This window comes from Phlebotomus argentipes, unplaced genomic scaffold (genome assembly GCF_947086385.1).
Source record: "Phlebotomus argentipes unplaced genomic scaffold, Phlebotomus argentipes genome assembly contig_15, whole genome shotgun sequence".
Classification (NCBI taxonomy): Eukaryota; Metazoa; Arthropoda; class Insecta; order Diptera; family Psychodidae; genus Phlebotomus; species Phlebotomus argentipes.
Genome location: NW_026776181.1, coordinates 15,580,089 through 15,605,911, shown reverse-complemented (window position 1 = coordinate 15,605,911; position 25,823 = coordinate 15,580,089). Strand labels below are relative to the sequence as shown.

Genomic DNA, 25,823 nt, shown 5'->3' with positions numbered 1-25,823 from the left:
TTACGCGATAACAATAATTTCTTACTCTTCACATTTTATGCTTTGCCCTCTTCTCTCTCTCTCACTGTACACAAAATTTAGCAAACAGAAATTCTTCTAAATCCTTTTGAAATCTACCCTAATCTACAGTTGCAATCAGTGGCGTGATGAAGTCAGTGGAATCCGGAGCGAAAGCAAATTAAATTCATTAGCTTTCACAAGCTCCAAACAATTCTACGCCACTGGCCTTAACACTTTCTCGGTTTTTGCGGTCTCTGTGACCAAATTCGAGTCTCCAGCATCACTGGAAAACCACTCTGGGTTGTATTTTCCGGCTCGTGCTTTGAGAAATGTGCACATGATTTAATTGGTTTTCATTTGATGCAAAGAAGCATCACTAAAAGTGAAGTATTTCATATGCAATAATTCTCGAAATACCCGAAGAAACATTTTTGCATTTGAATGAGAAAATTGAGAAAATTAAATTTCACAAGTCAAAATTCTATTGCAAAGCATGAAAATGATATTCAAAGACTTTCTTAACTTCATTTCGTGTTGAATTTTCTTTGAAATTCTGTAAGGTTTTTCAGATCAAATCAAAATACATTATCCAAATGTCTTTTCTCTCTAATGATAAGACCCGGGAAAAGTGCTTAATGTAAGCAGAGTCGTATCATTTGAGAGAAGTTCGGGAAATGTGAAAGAGTTATTCAGGAGTCAAATTGCACTTGCAGACCGAAAATTGCCTGCATAAACTCACTTTCCGAAGTTTCCACGGGCTGGAAAATGTTTTCAAACCTCCCATAAAACTCCTTTCAAACGCAGTTTGCGCGGTTTGAGCCAAATTACCGCGCAAACTGTGTTTGAAATGCACAAAATTGCGAACGAAACGACTCGATTTTGCGCTCAATCTCTGCAAACCGGGAGAGTGTTAAGGCGCCTCTCACTTAGCGGCTACACTATATATTTGTCTCTGGTGGGTGGTAATGGGGATGAACACTCACTTGGACACTGACACGGCGGACATCTCGCCGCCGGTGTCCGTGGGGCCCTCGCCGCTGCAGACGGAGTCCTCCGGCGTGCGCGACGGCTCGGCCTCGGTCACTTCCATGTCGTGGGCATTGTGTCTGTGGCTCCGGTGCTTGGCACTGAGGGCCTGTCCGGCGCACGGGCGAGAGACGAGAGGGATATTAGTGACCACAGGGGTCCAGAGAGCGGCCGCAGGCATCCCCTCAAAGCCCCAAATATGTACAGAATTCAAGGGTGTGGAATTTAATCATCTACGCTTATATTGAGGTTGTGTTACGAACAGCAAAACTCTCTTTGGACTCAAAACAGAACAGGTAAAAATCACAGTGCACGAAATCTCGAATTAAAAAGTGAGTGAGTGTTTGTGTGTGTGCGCAAATTGAGGGGGGGGGGTGAAGAAATGAGAGAAATTATTGGGTGAGTCTCACCTTATCCTTACTTCCTTTTTTCTACATTTCATTATCGCAAGCATGACGACAAAAGATATTATATAATCGGAAAATTTCATTAATTCATCTACCATGATTTGGGAGCTTTTCTATGGGGATTTTTTGGACACTCTTAGTAAGGTTTGCAAATTTCATTCCATCACCAAGAAAGTCTAGAAGTGACATTAAATGTCCGAATTGCAAACTTTAAATACTCCTGGATAATTTTAGAATAATTCTTCGTGATGCAGTGAAATATTTAACTAAAATAAACTACATTAAAAAAGGACAAAATACAATTTCCAAATTCAAATATACTATTAAAGTTGTTAAAATGGAAAAGTTTTTCATATCAAATATTGTATTATTTGTATAAATATGACTAAAAATTGCAATTTTTGCAAACAATTAAAAATCAAATTAAATTTACAGAGTATTTTAGGAATGATTTCTCCATATGTGGACATGATAGCGAACATAAAACTCGAAAATAACCACTACAAATCGGATCATAAACGACAAAAATGGTATTTATATGACACTTAATTTGGGGAATAGGGAATTGTATTGATAAGTCTCTTGCAATTTTCATATAATACTGTTTTGGGGAAAATTGATTTTGCATTGGGATTTGATGAAGAATGGGATTTTGATATATTGGCTCTCGGCTGGTGTATTGCTTATTTCTATCATATTCTGGGCAAAATAAATTACTTTGTAGCTCAATATGTCGCACAATTTCACACTGTGCAATCGATTGTGTGCTGCTGAATAAGTTTGGGGTGAACCTTTCAGCAACAGATCTCTCGCTTGAAATTGGGAGCTTTATATTCATCGTATTTTTAAAGTTGCACACTTGACGTGGAATGAAATTTAAGCACACGGAATTATATTTTCGAATGTTTTCACGAATTGTGTGCAAAAAAAATGGTGAGAATTTGATTTTATCTCTCTAAGTTGTTTGTTCGTCCTTTCCAATATTCCTACATTAAGTGCAGAGAGTCAATAATTCTCGTTCGGCTGAGGTTTCGTTGGGAGAGAGAGAGAAAAGGAGAGGAAGATGATGGAATATCACTTGAAATGTTATCATAGAAAATATATCAAGAGAGATGGACGAAACGTAGGAGGAAAAGTACGTGAGAAAGTGCCATTAAGTGGTGAACAAACCTGAAGTGAAAATCTCCGGTGAGCAACTTTCCTGCCTCCTCGTCTTTTGCTAATATGCGGATTATCCTGTCGCAGTGTCTTATTTTTCAGAATTTCTAATTGTGTATACAGTCTATAACGAGAAGAGGACATTCGCCAGAGCAGAGAATTAGTTACAGGAGAAAAAGTTTTTTGCGGCACACACAGAGAGAGACAGACGAGGAAGAAGTGTGTGTGAACTTTACCTTTTCAGCTCTGCTCTTATATCTTCCGGGTTCATCTCGGACAGGCTCAAGTCACCGATGTCCGGGTCGCCGAGGATGCACGCCCCAGCGCCGCCGACGCCACTTCCCCCGCCGCCGTGGTGGGAGACATCGTGGGACCCCTTGAAAGCATCCACAGGTAAGCGGCATGATAGTTCTTGGGTTAGGGAACGAACCTGCAAGCTATTCTGATGCAAAACACCACACAAAACATCCACAGTAAAAAGTTCAGAGAGAGAGAGAGAGAGAAGGGAAACAGAGACACCTTTCCACACAAGGCATGAAGAAAAAGAAGCTAATTGGGAGTCACTTTTGTTCTCACAGCCATTACGCTGTGCTCGTTTTCTTATCAGTTTGTGTGTTGTAATTGATTAATTGGGCGGGAGAATAATGAGGACACAACTTGGGGAGCAAGTTGCCTGTGAAATTCTTCGTGGATTGTGTGAAAATTAATACACCGCACAAAACACTATGTTAAACCAATTGAGTGAAAAAGGACGCGTCCTACAAGACATCATCCCATGGCATGAAACAACAAACAGAGACACTATGGAGTTTAATGGCAAAAAGCAGCTCAACAATTAATAAAGTGACTCAACATATCATATCACTTGAGGTCTGGCACAGGAAAGGACTCAGGAGTGAGGGACGTCGACCAAGGGGTGCTCAAACATCCACCATGTGAATTGAATCTTGCCCTTATTCGCACGCAAGGCACGTTCGAGTGATTCTCTTGTGTTTCACTGGCGCTCACGTCAAAGAGTTGCACACCAAGGGGGAGATATTAGGGTCCAAAGATCCTTAAGCATAATTTCTTGCGCCTTCTAGTTCCTTTTAGCAGGCTTTTTGGTCCATTTTCCATCAATTAAGCTTCATTTTTTGCACTCATTTGGCGCAATCTTTGAGTTCTGGAAGTCAGATGTACAGATTTTGGCCGTATTTTCTCTCCCTTGAGCTTTGCAAAAGTCTGTTTTAAGGGACGGTGCGACTGTCAGAAGGCCGAATGCGGACAACTTTGAATCAACATACATGCTGAGTCTCTCCAATTTATAATTTGGCCGTGATTCGACTGGCATGATTCAATTCCCAGTTGAATACCCTTTGGAGGAAAACATTGAGGGAGGTTCGGTCCGTGGGTGAGGATTGGAAACGTACCTGTTTGTGTTGATACCACAATTTTGGCAGAAATATTAATCCCAACGTGACGGTGTTGGTGAGTTGAGATCGCAAGAACAGCGCCAGAAATATTTCACTTGGACTGAGTTCTGGCAAATACAGTGCTCTCATTGTATAAAAAATTGATGACACTATGAATTCAATCGAGATGGAAATGACGAGGAATTGTCTTTCCTGCAAAAAGTGGAGAAAAAAATTTTCGAGATTATTAATGCTTCTGCGAGTGGCATCAAATCAAATCATAGTAACTGCAAAGTGAGCAAAATTAGCGTATGCATGCGATGTGTGGCGAAGGAAAATCGATAGGTACAATATTTGCCAGCAATATTTTATAATTGAGGCGATAAATTGGTTTTAATATGGTTCTGATGGAGCGTGAAAGTGGCTAAAACGCAGCAAATTTCACGGGTTGGTGAGCATTGTGCGAACTCTGGATGGCTCACCCGAAATTGCGTGTTGGCATTGCGGCTGGCGTAGCCGAGGTGGAGGCCGAAGGCCAGGATGAACATCTCGCCAGCCTGGGTGACGTAGTCCCACTTGAGCGGGCGGCAGGTGTTGGTGTCGTCCTCCTCCAGGCCCAGCAGCCCGCCGTGCTCCAGGAAGTCCATGGCGGAGGCCGTGAAGGCCGACAGGTAGCACAGCACCGCCACAATCATGGCGCAGAGATACTTGAGGAGGTCCAGGTCGCGCACCACCCACCGGTGAGCCTTGCGTGTGCGGAATTCAATGAGGTGACGATAGAGCTTCAGGATGATGGCACCGTAGCAGATGACGAAGCCCAGCTCGCGACACCACGGCTCCAGGAGGCATCGGAGGGTGGAGGCAGGTAAAAAATGAAGAGCCACCTGTTTGAATTTAGAGTCAATATTGGCTCAGCGACACCGCTGACGACTACGAGTCAAGGGGGAGATAGTATGGCTGCGGTGTATCGGGAAGTGGAAGAGTAAATTCGATGCGCTGTTAACAAATTAGCGCACTTGTTAGCGCACCTCTTCCAAAATTTATTCCGATTTATATAGAGAATTCCACCATATTATCTCCTCCTTGCTTCGAATGTTGCCTACAGACGATCGATTGGCTTATCACAGGATTATCTATTGCAAAACACATAGATTGATCCTGGCAGTGGCAAAGCGTTACTAACAGAATTTTAATACCATGCTTTAATGCCCATCGTCGGCACAATCAAAATATGCGTCTTTCATTTGCATGGAACAAATTAATTAAATTTCTGCCCATTTTGGGGTGAAATGAAATGACAAGGAGCACTCACAGCCTCGTAGAGCAGTATTATTCCAAAGAGGATTGTCTCCAGCACAGTCCACATTCCCGTGGCGATGGTCTGACATGGGGGGAAAATGGAATTAGGCACGAGTGACGAGAGTCAGAGGCAAGAGAACCCACCTTGCACTTCCTTTGACGGAACACAATGACGGCCAGCACGAAGCAGCACAGCATGCAAGCGCCCAATATTGCTCCAATTGACGACTTGAAGAGCGTCTCGGTGGAGAGCACCTCCTGTTCGTCCCCGAACAGACACTCACCCGTGTTGCTGCACTCCGTGCACCCACCCGGGCAGGGGATGCAGCTGAAATTGGCGCTGCCCGCCTCCACTTTCTCGCCCTCGAAGCCCTGCAGCGTCTGGTTGGGCACGAAGAAGCCCTGCTTGCACACGCACGTGTAGCCGCCCTTGCGCGGCGCGTCCACGTCCACGTCGCCCTGCAGGCAGAAGGTGGTCTCGCGGTCGCAGCGGTGCTTCTGGCCGAAGATTGCCTCCAGGGCGTCATTGCACTGATCCTGGTCGGCGGCTATGAAGGAGGACGCCACGACCTTGTAGCCGTGCTCGTGGATGGTGACGCTGAACGGCCAGAGCCAGCGGTTCACGAGGGGCCCGCAGTCTCTGAACGGCACTCCCCAGAACTGCGAGCCATCTGTGTGGTTCCACGCGATGCCCAATTCGCGCCAGTACGTGGCCAGGAAGCTGTGGTTGAACTGGGAATGGGGCGGACGGTCCACTTGGTCGCGAAACTGAACGACGCCGAGGGAAACGGTGGGAGCGGCAATGGCGACTGCCAGGAAGTTCTCGTCCTCCTTGAGAGCGCTCTTCGCTAAAGCATTTGCCTTCTGGCGAACCTGCAAGGGAGAGAAATCCTCACGTTATCCTGGAAAATGTGGGTGAATTTTGGCGAGCTCACCTCATTTTGCGTGGGCTTCAGCGACAGATACTCGGCCAGGGAGCGCGCAGTGCTGAGGGTGATGTCCGTGGCGTCGTACCAGGGATCAGGAGGGCTCTCGTCCAGCGTGCGTGGCTCGCATGGCTGTGTCTTCTCCTGCTTGGCCTTGTGCTCCAGCGCCACGACGGGCGGCCAGAAGCAGAACAGCAGTGGCACGATGGCGATGGAAGCAATCCTCCTGTGAGAACCCGTCGTCGAGGGACGGGCGGCCGCTTGTCTTCCCATCCCCGCCAATTCTTGTCAGCTGCCGAAGCCAACCTCAGCACTTGTTGGCATCTGGAGGGACACAGAAGGGATACATATGTATACATATCAGCAAGGATGGCGAGAAATAGCATTTGAGAGAGCATTCCATCCAATCTAATGAATATGTAATTACGACAGAATTGGCACAACTTTGCTAATCTGTCAGCCATTGAATATTGAATTGGACTGTGAGTGCCGTGAGTGCCTTTCACACTGCTTTTCTTTGTGCTCAGCCTTATTGATCCCCTCCTTGTTAGGATTATTTTTATGTACATCGCACGGAGGAGGAAAAATGGCAATATATACGACTGGACACCAATTCACAGATTCCATGTGCAGGCAAATGGCAGGGGGCGCTCACTTGCTCAGCACACGCTAACGAGTGGGCGGGGCCTCAGGGTGGGCGTGGCGTGATGTGAAATAATCGCTCATAAGCGTGATAAGAGATTCAATATGAAAATGGGATTTTGCCATATTTCAGCAAGAATAAAACCCCTTGGCGATGCTCAACACGCTCTGCAGTCTATTTGATGTCTAGTTGGCTTTGATTGATTGATTTCCGACTCGATACTCCCCATATGGATGAGGATTTGCAGAAGCACCAGCACTTTCTCACTGGCCATCTCGTCAGTGTGCGCTTTGGAAGAGCTTCCCCGAATTGAACGTCGCCGAGTTGCGGATCAGCGTCAATATGCAATCTTGTCTCAATCTTCAAATGTCACGGGATTAGAGCTTTTAATTTGCAATCATGGCAAGTTATTTGCAGCACGACGAAGATGCACTCAACATCGATAAATAACTCACTCTGCAGCGTGACCCACTTTGAGGGCGCACGTGAGAATAGAGGAGGGAAAAAAGGGCACTTCTTGTGGCTCAGCAGAAAGTATTCATTGTGGAGTTTCACTCCACTTAGTAATTTTGCCTCAAATAGAGCGATCAAGGGGGAGAAAAGTTGTTTTCTAGGCCATATCGACACTCATGCCGGATCAGTGGCTTTCTGGCATTCCCCAGAATAGTCGCTTTTTCACGTTTCTCCACTAATCAAAAGCAAATATGTTTTTTCTCGCCTTCTTCCGTACATAACATCCCACCTTTTCGCCACCCCAAACATTCACTCTCACATGTGGCGAATATGTGTGCAAGCTTGTGGCATAGTTGAGGTTGAAAAATTTCCAGTTCAGCTCGGGAATTCACTACCCAAGCGGATTATTTAGGGGTATAAAATCTCAGGGTTTCACGCAACCCAGAAAAAAAGGGAAGAATTCCGGGGGACGAAGGAGCAATTTGAAGAGATTTCTTCCACCATTGCGTCGCATTATTCAATTTTTACATTATGCCAAAGGCTTTTTAATATCAATGATCAGCACTTATGCGAAGTTGACGGCAAAGACGCTGCGAATGCTCAATGAAGCTATCGTGAAAATGAATCACCAAATAGAACACATAGTGTATCCTAAATTATATTTTTAGAAACCACTTTGCGTGCGTTTTTCACATTTTCTTCCTTCCATTTTCTCCCTCTTTTTCCACTTCCTTTTCTCAACATTTGTGACCCAAAAACCTCCCTGACACAAGAACGAAATTTCACCTCACAGTTTATCGAATATATATATATCGAGGGGGGAAAAATGGCATGTGTGTGATTACGCACTTATCAAATTACTTGAATAGACAAGACGCTGTGTGCGTGTGATCTCAAGGTGCTAATGTAGGACAAGCTTCCGATGGTGATTCTCATGGCTTTAAAGCAATTTGGACTTCCAGTTCTCTAAATGCTGCTAACAGCTTTGCGTCCGGTGTGAAAATAAATTAAAATATGATTCCGAGAGAGTTTTTTCGTGTAACCAAATACCACTGGACATGGAATGAGTTTCTCTCTCTCTCTCTCTAAATAATAAATTCCAATTTGTGAAATCCCCCAGCAAAGTAAAAGCATGGAAAATTTCACCACGGCTTCCCCAATATTTCCAATTAAAAATCACTTTTAATTAAAAAAAAAAGGGCATTGTTGGGGAGGGGTTCTTCTTAAGCCACCCCTCCAAAATCGAAAGCACACATTAATAGAAGGATCTCTCAATTGCTGATGACGAGATGTTATATATAAATAATTCCAGGCGAATATTGAGCACAAATTCAGGTCATGTTTAATTTGAATTTATATCAATTATGTCGCTAGTTTAAAGGTGTTTTCATAGCTGATGAAATACAAATGTTACACAAGCTTGCAGCGCTAATTTATAGTAATTAGTTCCTGTCCAGTGTCACATTATGTGTTACAAATGGCATGAAGATTCAACTAAATGTCTGGGATTTGGAGACTCGTTGAATGAAATATTTTCCAATTATGAATTTTTGGGGTAATGAAAACTTTTTGTCGCCACACAATTTATATTGAATGGCAGCGCAGATGTTGCAATGTCTTTTTAAATACAAAGAGGAAGTCGAAATCCCGGCCAAAAGTCCTCCATCCGCAACGGATCCAATTGGCAATTTATGCCTGTCACTCTGCAAACATTGTTTCTAAAACTATTTATTACATCGTTCGGGCCACAGAAAAAAAGCACCTCCGGAGAATCGCTGACGTGTGCATATAGCAATTTTCTCAATATTAACAGAGTGGAGAGAAAAGTCTGATGGTCTGCCGGGGAGTTCGAGGAAAAGTTCTTGGGAGAAAGTTGAGCTGGACAATTTTTATTGGCCCCAACACTGCTAAGGTTGTTAATTCTGGGCAAACAGTGACCACAGGGGCCGTGTCCAGTGGCTGTTGCGGGGGCGGGCGACCCGTGAGTGATCTCCGGGGGTGACTCAAGTGGCGGAGAGTTCAGTAGACCAGGGAAGTGGCCATATGGTGCGTCTGGCAGAAATGATGGCAAGAAAACTATTAGGAGCATATGCTGCTCACTGATTTTCCCAATTTTCTCTCTATATTCATGCACATAGTCCTCTGTCCTTCTCCCCCTCGTGAGACTGATCGATTTTCCCGTCCGCCCCCGCTCGTCATGTGGATGTTCAGGAAACATCCACCATGTGCTCTTCTCACTCTCCCTCGAGAGAGAGAGGGAGGAGAATGGAAATTTTGATGCGACTCCTCTATTGACTGCCGACGATATGACTATTTCCCGCCATCGTTATACCCATGAGCAAATTCCAGGAAGAATCGCCCAGAGGACTTTCTGCAATAACGAAAGCACCATTGAGATCTCAGAAAGTTACTTTACTCCCCATCACCATCACATGTCTCTCTTGCCTCACTTCCCGTACAACTTGTGCGGTGGATGTTTGAGTGAATAAAATATTGAAGTGATGGCATGATTTTACGATGAGGTATGGCAAGATAGAGAAGGAAGTGTTTGTAAAGCAAACATTTTACAATATTGAGCCGAGAGAAGGACGGTGAGTGAAAAAAAAAGTCCAAAAGGACTTTCATTCACACAATTCACACACTCCGAATTCCCAGAGATTGGATGAGAGTTCGCACAGTGACTTGTGAAGAATCTGGGAGTGCCAATAAAATAGTTTAAAGTTCCCACTTTCCAAATTCCTTCTCGTTTTATATCAAACTTTACACAAGTTTTCAGAAACTGCGATGTAAGACTAAAGCAAAATTTATTCATCTCACAGCATAGTTGGTGGCGCTCTAGCGGATTTCAATTCAACGGACAAATGCCCAATCACACGAAACTCCTCCCACTGGCAAGCTCCGCCCATTGTGACACGTTAAAAGACGAGCTTTACAGCAAAAACCATGGAAAATGACATGGTAATGTGGAATAATTTTTATGAAATATCTCTCGTTTGGGGATATTTTCAATTGAAATTATACCGATAGGAAAAGTTTGGGGAAAATCTATATATATGAATTGAAATGTATGGGATTGGGCGGCAGTTTGTGTCCTCTATGGAGGAGAATTCTCTTCGCCACTTGGATGTGGAGATAAATGTGGAAAAGTTGAGGTGATTCCCATGACAACATTCACTCAACTGTGTGCGAAGGAAGCTCAATAAGCTTTATAAATTGTGCCCCTACGATGGGGGATGGCGCAGAAAGGGTGGCTCCATTCACTGTGATTCGGATATTCATTTCCGATTTCACGATTTCACCCACAGTCTCTCTGTTGCCCTCCGCTTAACCGGGAAATATATGAATGCTAACTGCCAAAACTTGCCACCGAGGATCGATGCGGCTCGGACAGTTCAGGGAGGCATTCTGGCGCTGCACGATGGTCACCGCGATGAATCACCAGAGAGACCATGGACGCTTGTCTTCATTGCATCGCCACTATTATCGTCATAATTTCACATGTGAACTGTTTCTGTTTACTGGCGGTGTATTGAAATTATTGGAGTGGAATGTGCCTCAGCATTTTGCCAACATTCTTCGCTTGGGAAAAGCTCTCCTCTGCTAATGTCCCCCCATTTTACACCACTTTCATTCGACACGGTCTTTTCCCTTATTTTACACAAAATCCAATTACCAGGAGGCTTTCATTCCTAAACATTGGAGATAGAAAGCCTCCTCCAGAAGCGGCCCAATCGATCGATTTTTGCGAGCTGAAACTTTTCTCCAGTCGCAGATCAAACTTGGTTGATAGGTTGAAGGCCTATGTAGATTAAAATTGAGGGAGTGGAGAAAGCTCGCGAGCGCAGTTTCCATGTTGCTCCTTCCTGTACAACTGTAAAGCTCCTCATAAATGTAATTTTCCACACATCCACGCAGCCGTTTTATATTTTATGAGTTTTCATGGCGCGGCAGAAACTTGAGTGTCTGTGGGGGAATTTTATCACATCTTCAACCCCCTCCCCCCGTCCTTGCATCCCCAGCGGAACTTCCCTGCCACATCTCAAGCCCCTCATTTACGATACAGCCGCACTTTAGGGCCCCAGCGAGCTACGGCAATAGAGGAGATGTGGTGAATATGTAACCAACGAGTTGTAACCTTTCAGCGATACAGATCCACAATACAATTAACCTACCCTCCTCGATATTGTTGTGTAGGAATGCTCGTGAATAATTGCACAGCATTTGATTTCTGTGCATTAAAGCACCATCAGCCAAAGAAACTCTATTTTGTATCATATTCGGCTCTCTCTCGCTCTCTCAGCCCCAGTCGATCGCATTGATGAAAGGTTTATGACCAAAAGTGTCTGTTTCGAGTTAAACATCAAAATATTTCGCGCCTCAAAGCAATGTGTGTGAATTTAAAAATAGTCCCGCAAATACACAAATACAAACTGACATTATTTAAGCATAGCGTCTTCGCAATACACCCAGAGATTTGGCAATAATCTCAAATTTTCACAGAGATTTACAATGCAATAACCCATCTTTATGTGGGGCTTCTCTTCTTATAACAACTTAATTAGATATGTGACGATTTAGCACTTGTTTAATGTACCATGAAAATAATAAATTTACGATGGCACAGAGTCGCGTCAAAGGGAATTGTGAAGAGAAGAAGAAGACGAAAAGTTTCCCATAACTTTGTGGCTTGAATCCACTCTCAAGGAATGTAAAATGCAAATGCTAATGGTGCAAAAAGTGCCCTCAGATGAGCTCTCAATTGGCTTTTTGCACTCTTCACATTGAGCTTTTTTTTTCCTTGATTTTGCCATTTTCACCAGCGCAGACTTCAAAGCTCTCCTTGGCGAAGGTACACAGCGAGCTTTCCATTATCGTGTGTGTGTGAGTGTGTTGGTTTTTTCATCTTCATTTATAATGGCGTTGGCTTTTTATCAAGGAAATGTAGCGTCTGGAACGAGAACGTCAAAGTCTGTGGCATTCATAATATCTTTTCTCTTATGCTTTTCCACAAAGACACCAAACACAATGATTCCATACATATAGTTTGAAGTATAAGAAAAAAAAATCGAAATGATTAATTGTCTAGCTAAGTTTTTTTTCTCTCTCTCTGTCCCTTCCACGAAAACCACTGCGAGTGAGTTTTCCTTCTGTGTCTCTATATTCACTTGTATATGGGCGAAACCACAAATATTTCACTGACCATTTGGTCAAAGTTCTCAGCGAGAGACCGAAAGAAAAACAAACACCACATTTATAGCTCAATTCTTTTTTCATCTCGCAACGTATGACGCCTTCTCGAGAGCTCAGAAAGTGAATTAAGTCGTCGCACGATAAAGTGTTGGTCTTTGAAGACAAGGAATGCCTGATTAGTGCCATTCAAAGGATACTCTGGCGGCCGAATTCAATGATTACATGCCAAACTCTATCATTTCCATATGAAACTTGAAGTGTGTGTGTTTGACTTCTTTTTAAAACTGCCTTTGATTCTGCGTTGGATGAATTGAAAATACATTTTACTAGTTTATCTACTAAATCACATCTTCAAATGTCTTCGATAGACTTTTTCTACAGAGCTTTTCCACACATCTTGCTAAATAAAATCTTCACCACGCAAAGCACAACACAAGCTGTTCTGCTCTAAACTTGTCTCGCGCAACTTTTGTGTCATTTATTCAAAAATCTTTTTTTTCGTCATCATCTCACCCGAGCGCCGAGGCAAGAAGAAAAGTATTTGATATTCCACTGTGGCATTCAACTAATGCGAGAAGATACTTTGAGAATTACCCTGAGAGGCATGTATTATGGTATGATGTCTCTGTTTTCGTGTTGCTTTTTATGTACCCAGAGACTACACAAAAGAAAGCTCGCGCGGGAAAATTCGAGGGGCTTTTCTGTTTTGCTGAGGCACTGCCCCTGAATACCAGAAGGAATGACTCTGGAAGATTATCTTCTATCATTCATGGGCGCTTGGCGAATGGTGCAAAAAGGGCGACAACAAGGGGGATGATGTGGAATCAAAGGAATCAGATCGGATTTTTCGCCTCTCGCGAAAATACAACACAGTCTGTCCAGGGTGCGATGGCAAAACCAGCCAGTTTTATAAATCCCGCACGTCTTCTTCTCGCGTGGCTCACGATATCTTCCTCCGGCAGCTCCAAGTGGGTGGTTGTAATGGACTTTGCGAGGCACTGCAGCCCCTCGGACACGATGTGCCGGAATCATCCATCTCGGCAATATCCATTTAACCCTCCTCAATGATGTACAATATTCCCATCCATACAATGCTGTCCCCACTGTCTCTCAACTTCAAGTACATGTACGCATTTGGTCACCATTCCCACCGCCATTCGCACCCACACTGTCAATAGGACGAGCGTGGATGGCGCAGAGACAATCATGCCCAGAAGGGTTCCACTGTCGTCGTCATTGTCTTGGCAGGAATCGAGTACAATTGAAAAGCTCCGTCCTGGGATACGCGATTCCGCACCACTTGCTCCGAGCCCTGGAGGGCGAATGTGCCTCATCTTTGAAATATATTTTCCATTTCTTCACTCACAAATCCCAGAGCGGAGTCCTCAAGGGGGAGATAAAGTCACTGTCTAATACACATTTCTACAGTTTTCAACGCAGAACGCTTTTCGCACTGCCAACACTTCTATGGGTGAAGACAGTGTGGCTGTAAATCACTTCTGAAATTTGCACGGAAAATCCCTAAATTTGGAATAATAACTTCTATTTTAATTCTTTCAAGTCCACTGAGTTTAACGAATTTATAATTCCAGTATCGAATTCTTGTGTTTAATTTTAGAAATCTGTGGTTATTTTTGTGAAAACTCTCGTCCAATGTATCTCCCCCTTTGAGAATTCTCTCTTTCACCATCAATCTCGAGGTCGCGCGTTTCGTCTCAATTTTCTATACCTGATTGACTGTAATTCCGTTTTGCACTTTGCGCGATGCAAACTACACCCAAAGTGTCTGCAAATGAGGGATCCTAATTGCTGGCGACTCCAGTGCGTCGGTGGGTCACAGAGTGCGCGACGAGGGAGTGGTTTTGCGAGGAGTTGCGAAAGATTTCCGCACTCTCACCACCTCCGGGAATATCGCTGGCTGTCATCAATTCCATTTTAATTGCTTTCTCTGCCACTCAAGTGGGCGCGCAGGCGGGGGGCGGGAAGAAGGCCTCCCAGCCAAATTATATTGTTCTCAAGCGCCCCGTGAAAATTCATCGCGCGATTGCTTGAATTTCGCAGCTCATGTGATGAGGAGGCGGAGGGAGACGTATTGATGGTAATTAAGGTCAAATGCAGGGTTGGAATTGGAGACTGTGTGTGTGTGTGTGTCTCCGCGTGTGTGTGTGTGTGTGTGTGCTTAATTGGGGGAAAAGGTCGAGAGAACATGAATTTGTAAAGTATTCCTAAACATTTTTCAACAATGTTTCCAGAGAAGAAAAAATCCCCCTCAATTTGCGCCGGGGCCAAAATAGAATTCAATTCACATCGAAATGGCCAGTCACAATGCTTAATGAGACTTCCAGTTGCCTCTGAATTTGGTTGCCCCCAAAGAATTTCGGGGGGGTGAGACGAGGTATATAAATAAAATGCACATAATTAATTTGAACAATAAACAGGGATAAAAACTAAATTACCCTCTAAATTTCACGCCGTGTCAACACCATCGTCGCAACCATCCGCTCAACAACCTCAAGCAAATACGTGCCGTCACCCCAAAAACTTTACCAACTTCCACCCTTTCGCCCTCAGCGGCGGTGGGCTGGGATTTTTGGGAGAAAGTCAAAGTGGCTCTCCAGATTCTCCGGTGGCCCAATTCCAAGAAGCCCCAGCGCTTGGCCTCGAATGGATTTCGGTCCAAATTATCTTCTCCTCCACACTGTTAAATTGATTGGAACTATTAGGGAAGTTAAATTTAGTTAACAACATACACTTTCCACCCAATAATTTAGTTCAGGAGGAATTAGAGTGAATCTTGAGTGACACGCTTTTTTTTCCCCCTTATGTGCAAACTTCCAAATGGAATCGGGCATTAAACTTAGATTGCTGGTGTCGGAAATGGTTCAATTTGGCGTGTGGTTGAAATACCTAAAATCCCACGGTGAAAATATAATGTGTTTGCACATGGAATGGATTTGGGATGAGATAATGGAGTGCTCTTCATATTGCCTCATCATCTCTTCATTCGCCTTGCTGCGAAAGCTCCCTGGTAATCTTGGATTGTTCCAGGATGATTATTTCATGTGATAGCTTGTGTCGGTGAGAGGAATTTGATGGTTGTTTCCTACCCGGAAAACAACCGTCCTTCTCATTATTTTCCACCCCCACCCTTGCAGAATTGGGTCACATAAAATGCCACAATGCTCTTGTGTCGTTCGTACTTACAAATTACACAGGAAGAGAAAAATGTATAATTGCGATGATGATGGAGCAAATTAATCACCCTATTTTATTGATACGCCATATATCCATGCATGATCCTCTCAGCACGTCTTCCTTCATTATTCCATCACTCGCCCTATTCCATAAATCGTCACAACTGCCCTCAGACATGCAGAGAAGTCGCAGAGTGTGGGGAGAATACAAAATACATGAAGACGAATCTCTCACAAAAGGCAAGTTGGAGTCAAGCTGAGATGAGATTTGTGTCTCTCGCAAACAGGGAAAAATTGTCTCATGTCACAGACACAAATATTTCCTCCCCGAGAGTGTCACAGAAAAGTTGCCATGTTCAGAGCACGAATGTTTTTATACAACTTTTCATGGAGTTACAGAAGAATATGATCATTACTGGGTGTAAAGATTCTACTTAAACTTTTCAGAGTTTGCATGGAATTTGATGTATTTGCAATAAATTGGAAATCGACATGCACATCACTCTCATGCACCAAGGGGAGGATTTTCTACCCGGAAATGGTGTACAGACTAGCAGGGGTGAATCGAAAAATATGAAAAGCGAAAATTTATTCTAGATTTTCCTAAAATCCTCTTAGATTTTGAATTAATAGATTATTTATCATATTTTTCAATTATTTTCACATGAATAGTGAAAAAAAATTCATGTGAAATGTATGAAAAATTGACTTTTTAGAACAGTTTTGGATAAAATATACTCGAAGACAATTAATTTTGCCATATTTCAGTCAAAAATTTCGATCAATACTAATAAAATCAACTGACAAATTTAGAAAATAATTATTACAGAGCAATATTAGCTCTTTATCGGACGTTTAGAAGGTGTTTAGAGACTTGTTTTAAGGTAAAATGATGCAAATATTGAAGATTGAAGATAAATTTTCAACTTTTCCTCTTTAAAAACTCCTATTTTTAGACAAATTGTCGTTCTTTTAGTCATTTATCCCAGAGAGAACAATCTAAATACAATCTAAATACCTTTTTGGATATTGCACAAAAGTTTTTAAAGCTGATATGGAAGTGTTGTAGAGATTCTCGTCATATTATCTCGTCGATGTCCTGCATAGCAGTGCAATTTTTGCCTCATGGAAAATGCATGCACGTTTTTGTGTGGAACGCGAGTGTCGGTGACGCATTGGAAGGCGTACCCGTTGATGATTGTTGGAGGTGACAAACCATGTGACATGAAAACGAAGAGCCACACACATTCCAAATTGATTTTATTCATATTCAGTCCGTGCATCAGGAATGCAGGTGCAAATATGGACTCTAGATAGTGTGTTTTTTTGCGCTTGCACAGACACACACACACACACAGAGAGAAAGTCAAGGGGAGTGTAATTTGTACACCACTTCTAAAACCATTGCAACCCTTGTTAGAAAAGCTCTTCTTCATAAATGATGCACACCCATCGCTGCCATATGCATACATGGCCGAGTTTCTGTATTTGTGCGCTTCCTCCATAAAGAACACTCCCTCCTGTGTAATTTTCATCATTGAAAATTTATCGTTGTTCCCACTGATGCAAGAATAGATATTGATTTTTAAAGCTGAAGGAGGAGATGCATCAGACAGTCGGTGTGTAAGTTATAGCGCCAGTTTGCAAATTTTCCCACGGAGGCTGTTCGTCTGAGGAGAAGGAAATCGATATGCCGCGAGATATTCCCAGCATTCCTGTGCTCACTCTCTTGTCTTCGTAGCTTTTCCGCCCCCTGGAAAAATATTCCCAAATCATATTCCAGGAGAAGAAGTGTGCGAATAGAGTTCCCTTTTTTTCCAGTCACCAACCAGACCAGAAATAGGGCGTGTGAGGCTAATCAATGATGATAAATTGCTTGACAACTTTCCATGAATTATATATCGTGTATCACACACAACGGAGGAATTTCACATATATATGGCAAAACTTGTTATGTTGTCTGACGTTGTTTTTTTTTTCTTTCTTCCTTTCTGGAGGTCACGTATAATCAGACAGAGTGTTGGAAGATAAATCGTGAAAATTTAATGTTTGATTGAATTTTGAGTTGAAAACTTTTCCGCTTTCCCTCACTTGAGAACCCCTTTTTCGCTGGTGGGAAAATTAATAATGCATCGAAATCAATCGTCCTAAAACTCCATCTGGCTGTCTTAAGTCAAAAAGTAGACAATTTCCAGTGCTGAGTTCCGTGCGGAAAAGGGTCAAAAAGCATCGTAAAATTAACTCGTAAAAGTTACACAATGAAATTAAATGGCCAGTGAATTGGTGGAAGATTGAGTTTTGGACTTAAAATTAACTCGCGGTATTTTAACAATCATTCATCATCGCACAATATAACGAGAGCTATCAGGAAAACTCACTGCATGAGTGAAAAGTTCCCTCTGAACTTTGGCTCAACTATTAAACTATAAACTATTGTTTTTATAATTTTTTAATTAGCGTTGGTGTATTTTATGGGAAGCTAAATGTGCGCATTTTCATCCCTTTTATGGAAAGCGCAACACATTCGCCACTCTTCTCCACCATATATTATTTGTGCTGATGTAATGATGAGGATGAGAGCAATATTATTGTGAATAAGTTGATGACTTCCACATTTTCCCCTTGACTTCCCATCACCTTTTCGGCCAACATACACTTTGCACGCAATAAAAGAGAGGGAAAATCAAACACCTAATTTGTCAGTGTTCTCATATTGAAAAATACTCGTGTCAATCAGCGAGAAAACCGTCTCTATTTCCTTCTTCTTTTTTTTGATAAAAATCGCCCCCCTCCCGAAGGTTTGTATCGAATTTCGTGAAGAGGAGGTGCTTTGAGGCAAAGCAGCGATGAAGTGGATTTCTTATAAGCTTTCACCCATGGCTGAGCTTTTGAAGCTTGTATATGAATTTTTCCGACGCTTTTATGTCACATTCCAGGAATTTCTCACATTCGATTCATTTCATATCTGGTGCTCCTTGTGCAATATTGTAAGAAAAAAGAGAGAGTGAGAAATGAGGTAAAGTTCTTCTGCTTTGCATTCTGAGATTTCTTCTAAGAAACTCCAATAAGACACGCCGATCTGCAGATAGTTTGATGTTTTTTTCACACGCAAAAACACGCAAGTTTGATCCCTCAACATATGTACAGTGTCCTTGTACACGATGTACTGGTGCTTTATGGCGGAGGACAAACAATGGCAGGGCAGGAAATTGTCGCTGGAGCGAGGACGGAAGAGACACTCATCTTCCTTGGCCGGCTCACCCTCGCATTTCTTTCCACTGTTGCTTCTCATGGCCTCAAATCTAAATGATTGGGTGGTCTTCTACGCAATGTCGCTCCCCAAGGGAGTCACAGACAGTGGCAATTATTGGCATAACGGCCACCATAATTTTATGCTCCCCTGTGGAGCCGTGTCAGCATGGCGGAGGGTGTGAGTCCTCCGCCTCGAATCGTGGAGGATTTGTGGTGCCGTTACGCCACAAATTTCATCAGCGATTGCCACCGCTCTCTGGTCACTTGGGGTAGGTGACTTTGTGACATTCACCAGCCCCAGAGAGAGGGAGAGAGAGAGGGAGGCTTGGAGGCGCCGGGAAATGATGCGCGATGGCAATAAAGTGGAACAGCTGCGTGTTTCTCATCTCATCCACTTAATTAATAACTCCGCTTGGCATTCGCACTACTCATTATCATCGCCTCTGTCATCCCTCTATCAGCATCACGAGCTTCGGGCCTGTCTTCAGGTAAATTCATGGGCGTGCATGAGGGAAAATGAAAGTTCACTCGAAGCCCTCGAGAATACACTCTGTGTTGACTCTAGCGTACAATGATAATAGTCAAAGTCTTTAGCCAGACTCCTTTGCAGGAATTTTTTCCTCTGCGGAGCTTTAACACATAATCAAGGGACATGTGAAAGCTCTCAAGACATGCATTCTGCCAATACATAAATGGCTCTGAAGCCGCATTGAAGCGCTAATGCGACGCGTGTTAGTAGATTGTCATGTAAGACGATTTCCTGTGGCAAAATCTCATTAGAACGTGATGGTAATTCGTCGCAAGTGAAGCCTTCGCAGGCATTGTTTGAGAATATACAGTCTCACTAATTGAGAGATTCCCCAGCAAACATTCTCGGCAAATAGTGCTCTGTGTCGTCAATTAATCCGCCTTCGGAGAACGTCAGGACGCACGGAGAGCCGTACACTGAATTAATTGCCAATAATGGTACAAAATTTCACAGCTGGAGGTGACCGTTGAAGGGCCACGACAGGCAAGGGCAGAAAATGTAATGAGAAAAGGTGTGGCGATAAATTATCGCAAGTATGCCTGTGAGGACATGAGGCAATGTGAGGAAAAGTTTGCATTTGTGAAAACCGTCTGGTGCTTTTCCACCATCGAGACCTCTTTCGCCCTTCCCACCCCCGATTAATATTCACTCTTATCCTCCAGAAGCCGTCCCGTTGCGGTCAAGGGGATATTATGGGCGGAAGTGGTGAATGGAAGTCTTGGGAAGAGAAAGTGTTTTAATATCTATAAATATTCTTCACCTGAATGCTTCTTTTCCTTACTAAATTGTCGTATTCTTTGAAAATTCTTTGATTATTTACAAGAAAAGTATATTAAAATTAAATCTCTCACTTTTCTAGGTTATGTGGCTTAAATTTTAGACAGATTTAGTGACTTAAACGATCAATTTTTGCACATAAATTTGAATTATTTCGTTTCATTCGCAGCGTTCAGCTTTTGAACTCACTGAAAATCATGATTTCGATGCTTCAATGGCAAATAACATTGCTAAAGTCAAACATAACCTCAATAATATTTCTTTAAAGCTTGTAAAATTAACGATTAATTGAGATTTTCAGAATTACTGAATATTTGGCTCAATATCGTAGATTTCTTAGTGAAAAACCATAATTATGTTAAATGTAAAATCAGAACAAGAAAGTTAGGAAGTGGTAGAAAGTGAAATGCAGACCTTTAACTCCCCCTTGGCGGAGGTAAGCCATTTGGAGGACTGACCATCTGTCCCCGTAATCCTATTCGCATTTTGACCATCGGAGGGAGAATTGTACTGCGAATTAAATTAATTTTTATATCCCAAAGGATTGTCGAACCTTTTTTGTGTGTGTGTGTCAAATTCATCTCACGTGCGAAGACGCTGAAAAGCAGCCGAACTTCTTCTGCAACCTGGATCAAAAATGGAATTTTTCTTCTTCTTCTGCCCACTTTTGTTACCTCCGCGTGATGAAAAAAAGCCTGTGGAAAGCCCTTTTCTGTATAATTGTTGATTCATTCATCAGGAAAATTTGATTTGGCCACAATTATCCTGAGGGATAAATAATTGTGTATTCCACGCTAACGTGAATTTGCGCCAACGCGCAGAGGGTGAAAAATTACGTTTTAATATTTGGGGTCCAGAGGAGTGAAAGTGAGGAGAGTGAAAAAAAAATTAAATTCAATTCCTGGCGCTCCTTTATGACTTTCCAACGACAATAATCCCCATGAGTTTACACAAAACAGCTCAAAGGGAGAGTCAGATGCCGGAGCGTGGAATAACATGTGGATGATGTTTCAGTGGATGGGCAGAAGAGCAGTGAAATTTTATAGTTTGCAGTCAATGGGGCCGCTTTGCTACAAGTCATTTAATCCGGAACTCCAAAGGATGGAAAAAAATGGGAAGTAATATCAAATCACGACGCCATATCTTGCTCATGTCCTTAAAGAAAGCAGCAGCAGCGGCAGAGTGTCATAAAAGGACACATAATTACCAATTTAGGCAGTGTATTGCATAAATAAATAAAGATCTCTCTCTCACAAGAGTCTATCGCATTAACATGCCTAAGAAGCCGTAGAAGAAAAAAAAAAGATATCAACTTGCTTTATGACAAATAATTAAATTATTAATTATTTATGAGCTATAAGCCCGACATAATTTTTTTATCTTCCGCGCCTTGTTTACCCAAACAACACCACTTGAGACCAACATGAACGCAAACATCGCGGATGAGTTTTTGGTGTTCTTATTGTTATTGCTCCAATGCTTGTTGCCTTTTCCTTTGTGGAAATGCGTGAAAATTTTATTGTAAATTGAAAATGGAAATTATGGCTCAGAGCCAATGAGTGGGTTTTTCTCGTTACATTTGCTCTCATTTCCAATGCACGCGGCTTTGCGCGAACACGTTCTGCTTGCGACTTAAGATGTATAGGCTGATTTTCTCTGAATAACACACTCACACACAATTTATCAGTTGTAATCTGACTTCCAGCGATTTACATGATGGAAAAAGTAATAATCTCTCCTCTTCTTCCAATACATTTTCTCCAATGCATAAATTTAAGAGAGACTTCTCCTCAGAGACCTTTGAAATTAAGATTAGGAAATATGCAAGTCAAATCCTTGGAATTCCCGAAGTGATCCAATTTCGACATTCAACCAAGGGGAAGATAATATGATCGGAAGTAGTGTACAGATCATTAGAAGTCTAACGATGCGAAATTGTTGCAATTTATGCAATATTTGGTTCACAGCTTTGATTTCTGTTGATTATTTTACTCTCATAAATTAATTTTTGTCCAAGTCTCAATTTAGACACATTTTTCTAGGTTATGTGACTGATTTAATACTAAATAGCATTTAAAGGTTGAAATTCTTGTGCCTAAATTGAAAGTATTTCACTTTATTGGCAGAATTGCGTATTTTTGCGCAAAGAAATAAGTGATTTTGAACGAACAATGCTAAAATGAGACCTAACCTCAAATTTTTTAATAAATTGTCCCGATTTTTAGTGTTTTAAGTAAAAAAAAATTGAAAGAAAATTATTTAAAGGATTATGATCAAGAAAAATACGCAAAAGTGCAATTTTAGCGGAAGAAAATCGTAAAATATTGTATGAAAGCGTGAGTTTTAAAGTTGTTAGTTAGATTTCAGTCAGTTTTTGGTTAGATTTTAGTCCTTTAGTCTTTTTTTAAACAATCCATGAAGTCTGATGTGGTGTACGGACTTTAGCCATACTATCTTCACCTTGCATTCAATTTAAAGCCAGATCTGCTCACTTTGCCATTAACCAGACACACTAATCTCGACCGATTGTGGCCTCAATTTCAATTTTTATCTTAAACCCTCTTTCTTCGTCATTCAGCTCTTAGACAGTTTCAGTGGCAGAAATGCGGGTGATTGTGGACATTGTCCGAAATAGAGTGTGTGTGTTTTACATTATTTGTCCAAGCACAATTGAAGTGAATTGAATCCCAAATTTATATTTCGAGAAACTCTCGACTTTCAATTGAATTTTCCGTTTGTAGTCCTTCACATCGTCTCTCCTGTTCCTTTTTTTTTCAGCACAACAGCACGAGCCCAACTATTATTATCATATGGTTGTGGAGAAGACGGAAGGGGAAGGTCAGGAGAAGTGTGGCTCTTGCTTTTCACAATCGCCCAGTTTATTTGGTGAAGTGGAGGAACTCCTCAAAATTATCATCCAGAAGAACTTGCAAGTTGAATCATTTTGAGCATTCCTCCATATTCATTAGCTCTCTGTCACAATATCATCATCATTACTTTTGCAATTCGCCTAAATGGTGAGAAGTTTGCTGACGCTCTTCCATTTTCTTGGCGAGGGAGGAAAACACACACAAAAACCTCCTCTCTCTCTCTCCATCTCGAGAGGGAAGAAGAAAAACACACACTTGAGTCACAGTTAAATTACGCAATTTCACGAGAATAAGGAAACAAAACTTGAAAGTTCTTTTCTTGTTTCTGTGGTCTTCACGAACTGAAAAATTTATCGCTTGTGATATATATTTTCCCTCTGCCCACTTGAGATTTCAAGAAAATATGAAAGAAAATACGTCTCTGATGAAGGGACTTTTCGAGGAAGTGCAAGTCTTCAACTCCGCTGCACCGTAATGATGACATTGTGTGAAGTATTCGAGACTATAATGAACATTATTATCTTGACTTTCAACCCCATAAACTCAGCAATAATTACCACCCCGCCAGCCTCTGTGTCTGCCTAGGGGAGTCGAGTGGAGACTCTCTGAGAAATGCGTCTTTTTAATGTCCATTTGTGGCTTTCAAGTACACTCCTCGGCTCTCGTGCGATCCTTGGAGCAATTTTACGTGTTCAATGTGTAAAATAGCAATTAGAGCACATCTTTATGGCTTCGGTTGTGTCTTTTTGCCCCCCCTCATCATCATCACGAGAGCGGCAGAAGCATTGGGGGAGAAATGGTCACGTATCCAGATAAGCCAGATGTTCACTCTTTGCATCCTCATGGCGCATTCCAAGAAAATTTGTAGGTCTTTTCCCCAGCTTTGCATGGGAATTTCTGTATATCTCTCTAGGAAAAAAAATTCCACAATTGAGTATGAATTCCCCAAGTGAAGAAAAAATCCTATTTATTCATGGCATTGCCATGAAAGTCAATTATGTTGGATGTGAAAAATGCGAAAGCCAATATTGGCTTGGGAAATCTGTTGAACATTGAGCGGCTGATATTGCAAGGTATTCTCGCCCTGAAATTCAATGGAAAACTCCCTGATTTCCACACGCAATCCCCACACCCCATCGCCAAGACATCGCGCGCTACTCACCGTCGAACATCATGGTGTGGATGATTGTGGCTTTTCGGTGAAAGACTGGTTGGTGAAGAATTAAAGTTGTTCCGGCAGCGTGTGAAGATACACTGAGGCGAAGTGAGACATCGCTTCTTCCTTCATTGGATTTCCCAGCAGCAAATCATGATTTTCTTTTATTCCTCTCCATAATCCGCGATGCGGGAAAGGGCAAAAGCTCACCGTCGCGAGCACACAGACACGCACGCACGGGAAATTACGCACGCAACAAGGGCGAAATCTGTGAATTGCAACCAAGGATCGATTTGCTCTGTAAATTGACGGTGAGGAAAAGGGGAAAAACAAAAAAGACAAAAAAAGGAGAGTTGGGGATCAAATCGATTCGGGATAAGGATTGCGGTGGTGTTTTCAGTCCACACAGGGTGTGACATACAGAATGCGGGTCAAGTGTATTCTGAAGAAGTGAATCTGAGTGGAAAAAAGCCAAGCGATTCAGTGATAATTTCCCTCTTAAAGTGATTCAGTGAATAAAATCTCTGGTTTTTATACACGAAGAGACTTTCTCTGCCACATTTCAGCAGATCTTTCTCTATTTCTTCCTCCAAAAATCAAAGTCTTCAGCTTGCCAATGTTCTGCCACACCCTGTGTTTTTCCAGGATGAAAATGTATACGTACGTTCCGCACGGTGTTGTATATTTTGCGTGGTAATGCGAAGGAAGTGTGTCTATGGTGAAACTTCCTATTTTAATATTTCCGCCCTGTCAATACACTTCACGATTGAGGTCGGGGTGGAGGAATTTTATCCTTTCATCGTCTCCACCAAATTCAATTTCAGCACTAGACACACACGCGCGCGTCGCCCAAGAAGTTGATGATAGGCGAGACAGGAAACGCCTCGATGGCGAATTCGAAAAGGAGGAAAAGCGCCTTGAGTTCGAGAAACTGTACTCCAAATCACTGCAAGTCAATTTATCTCAGCAAGATTCACTGCTATCGTCCAGAGTGCAACCGGAATTCCTCCGAGGGCGTGAGAAGATTCACCAAATTTGCATAACACTCACTCACTCACTCACTCCTCTCCTGGGACACACGCACTCCTGTGTGACTTTCACTCACTGGGCTTTCACCCGAGCAAATCACCTCGAGGACAGTCGTAATTCACGGAGAGATCTTCACCCTCGGAGGCCGCTTTTTGCGCCACGCACAGCGAAAGTTGTCCCGGAAAAGAGATATGGCCCGAGGTTGTGAATGGGGTGTTGCGAGAGGAAAAAAAAAGGGAAAAGCGCCGCACACACACACGCAGGGAGATCGCCAGGAGAGTCCGCGCGCGGGGGGTGGGAGTGGAATTTGCGGGGGGAGAAGAGGAGAGAAATGTCTATAAATCACCCACGGGGAGCGAAGAGAGGCGCGACGGTCGCCCGGAGAGGCCAGAAAGTGCAGAAGTTTTCCACCAAATTGTCGAGACACGGTGCGCGGGATGTGTGCACAGTGGAAAATTTGGTCCTCAACTGATGAACCTGCCTCGGCCGTATCAACAGACTGGCTCCACGGCGAAAAGCTGCG

General features: G+C 42.7%; 1 protein-coding gene across 3 annotated transcripts; it reads right to left on the bottom strand.

Moving 5' to 3' along the window:
* Positions 1–11: 11 nt before the first annotated feature.
* On the bottom strand, positions 12–25,684 carry LOC132261722 (probable G-protein coupled receptor 158). 3 transcript variants are annotated; one of them, XM_059760656.1, is made up of 12 exons: positions 24,936–25,683; positions 24,278–24,539; positions 6,217–6,531; positions 5,426–6,154; positions 5,295–5,363; positions 4,465–4,866; positions 4,001–4,195; positions 2,828–2,967; positions 2,604–2,715; positions 1,437–1,457; positions 984–1,135; positions 12–123 (listed from the first exon to the last, which is right to left on the bottom strand). In XM_059760656.1, exons 3-12 carry the CDS (start codon positions 6,478–6,480, stop codon positions 114–116), a joined length of 2,094 nt encoding a protein of 697 aa, XP_059616639.1. In that variant the 5' UTR covers positions 6,481–6,531; positions 24,278–24,539; positions 24,936–25,683; the 3' UTR covers positions 12–113. The 3 variants fall into 3 exon arrangements, with proteins under 3 accessions (XP_059616639.1, XP_059616640.1, XP_059616638.1); XM_059760657.1 differs by lacking the exon at positions 1,437–1,457 and having other exon boundaries at positions 24,936–25,684; XM_059760655.1 differs by lacking the exons at positions 12–123; positions 24,936–25,683 and having other exon boundaries at positions 980–1,135; positions 2,828–3,033; positions 5,426–6,172; positions 24,278–24,623.
* Positions 25,685–25,823: the final 139 nt, after the last annotated feature.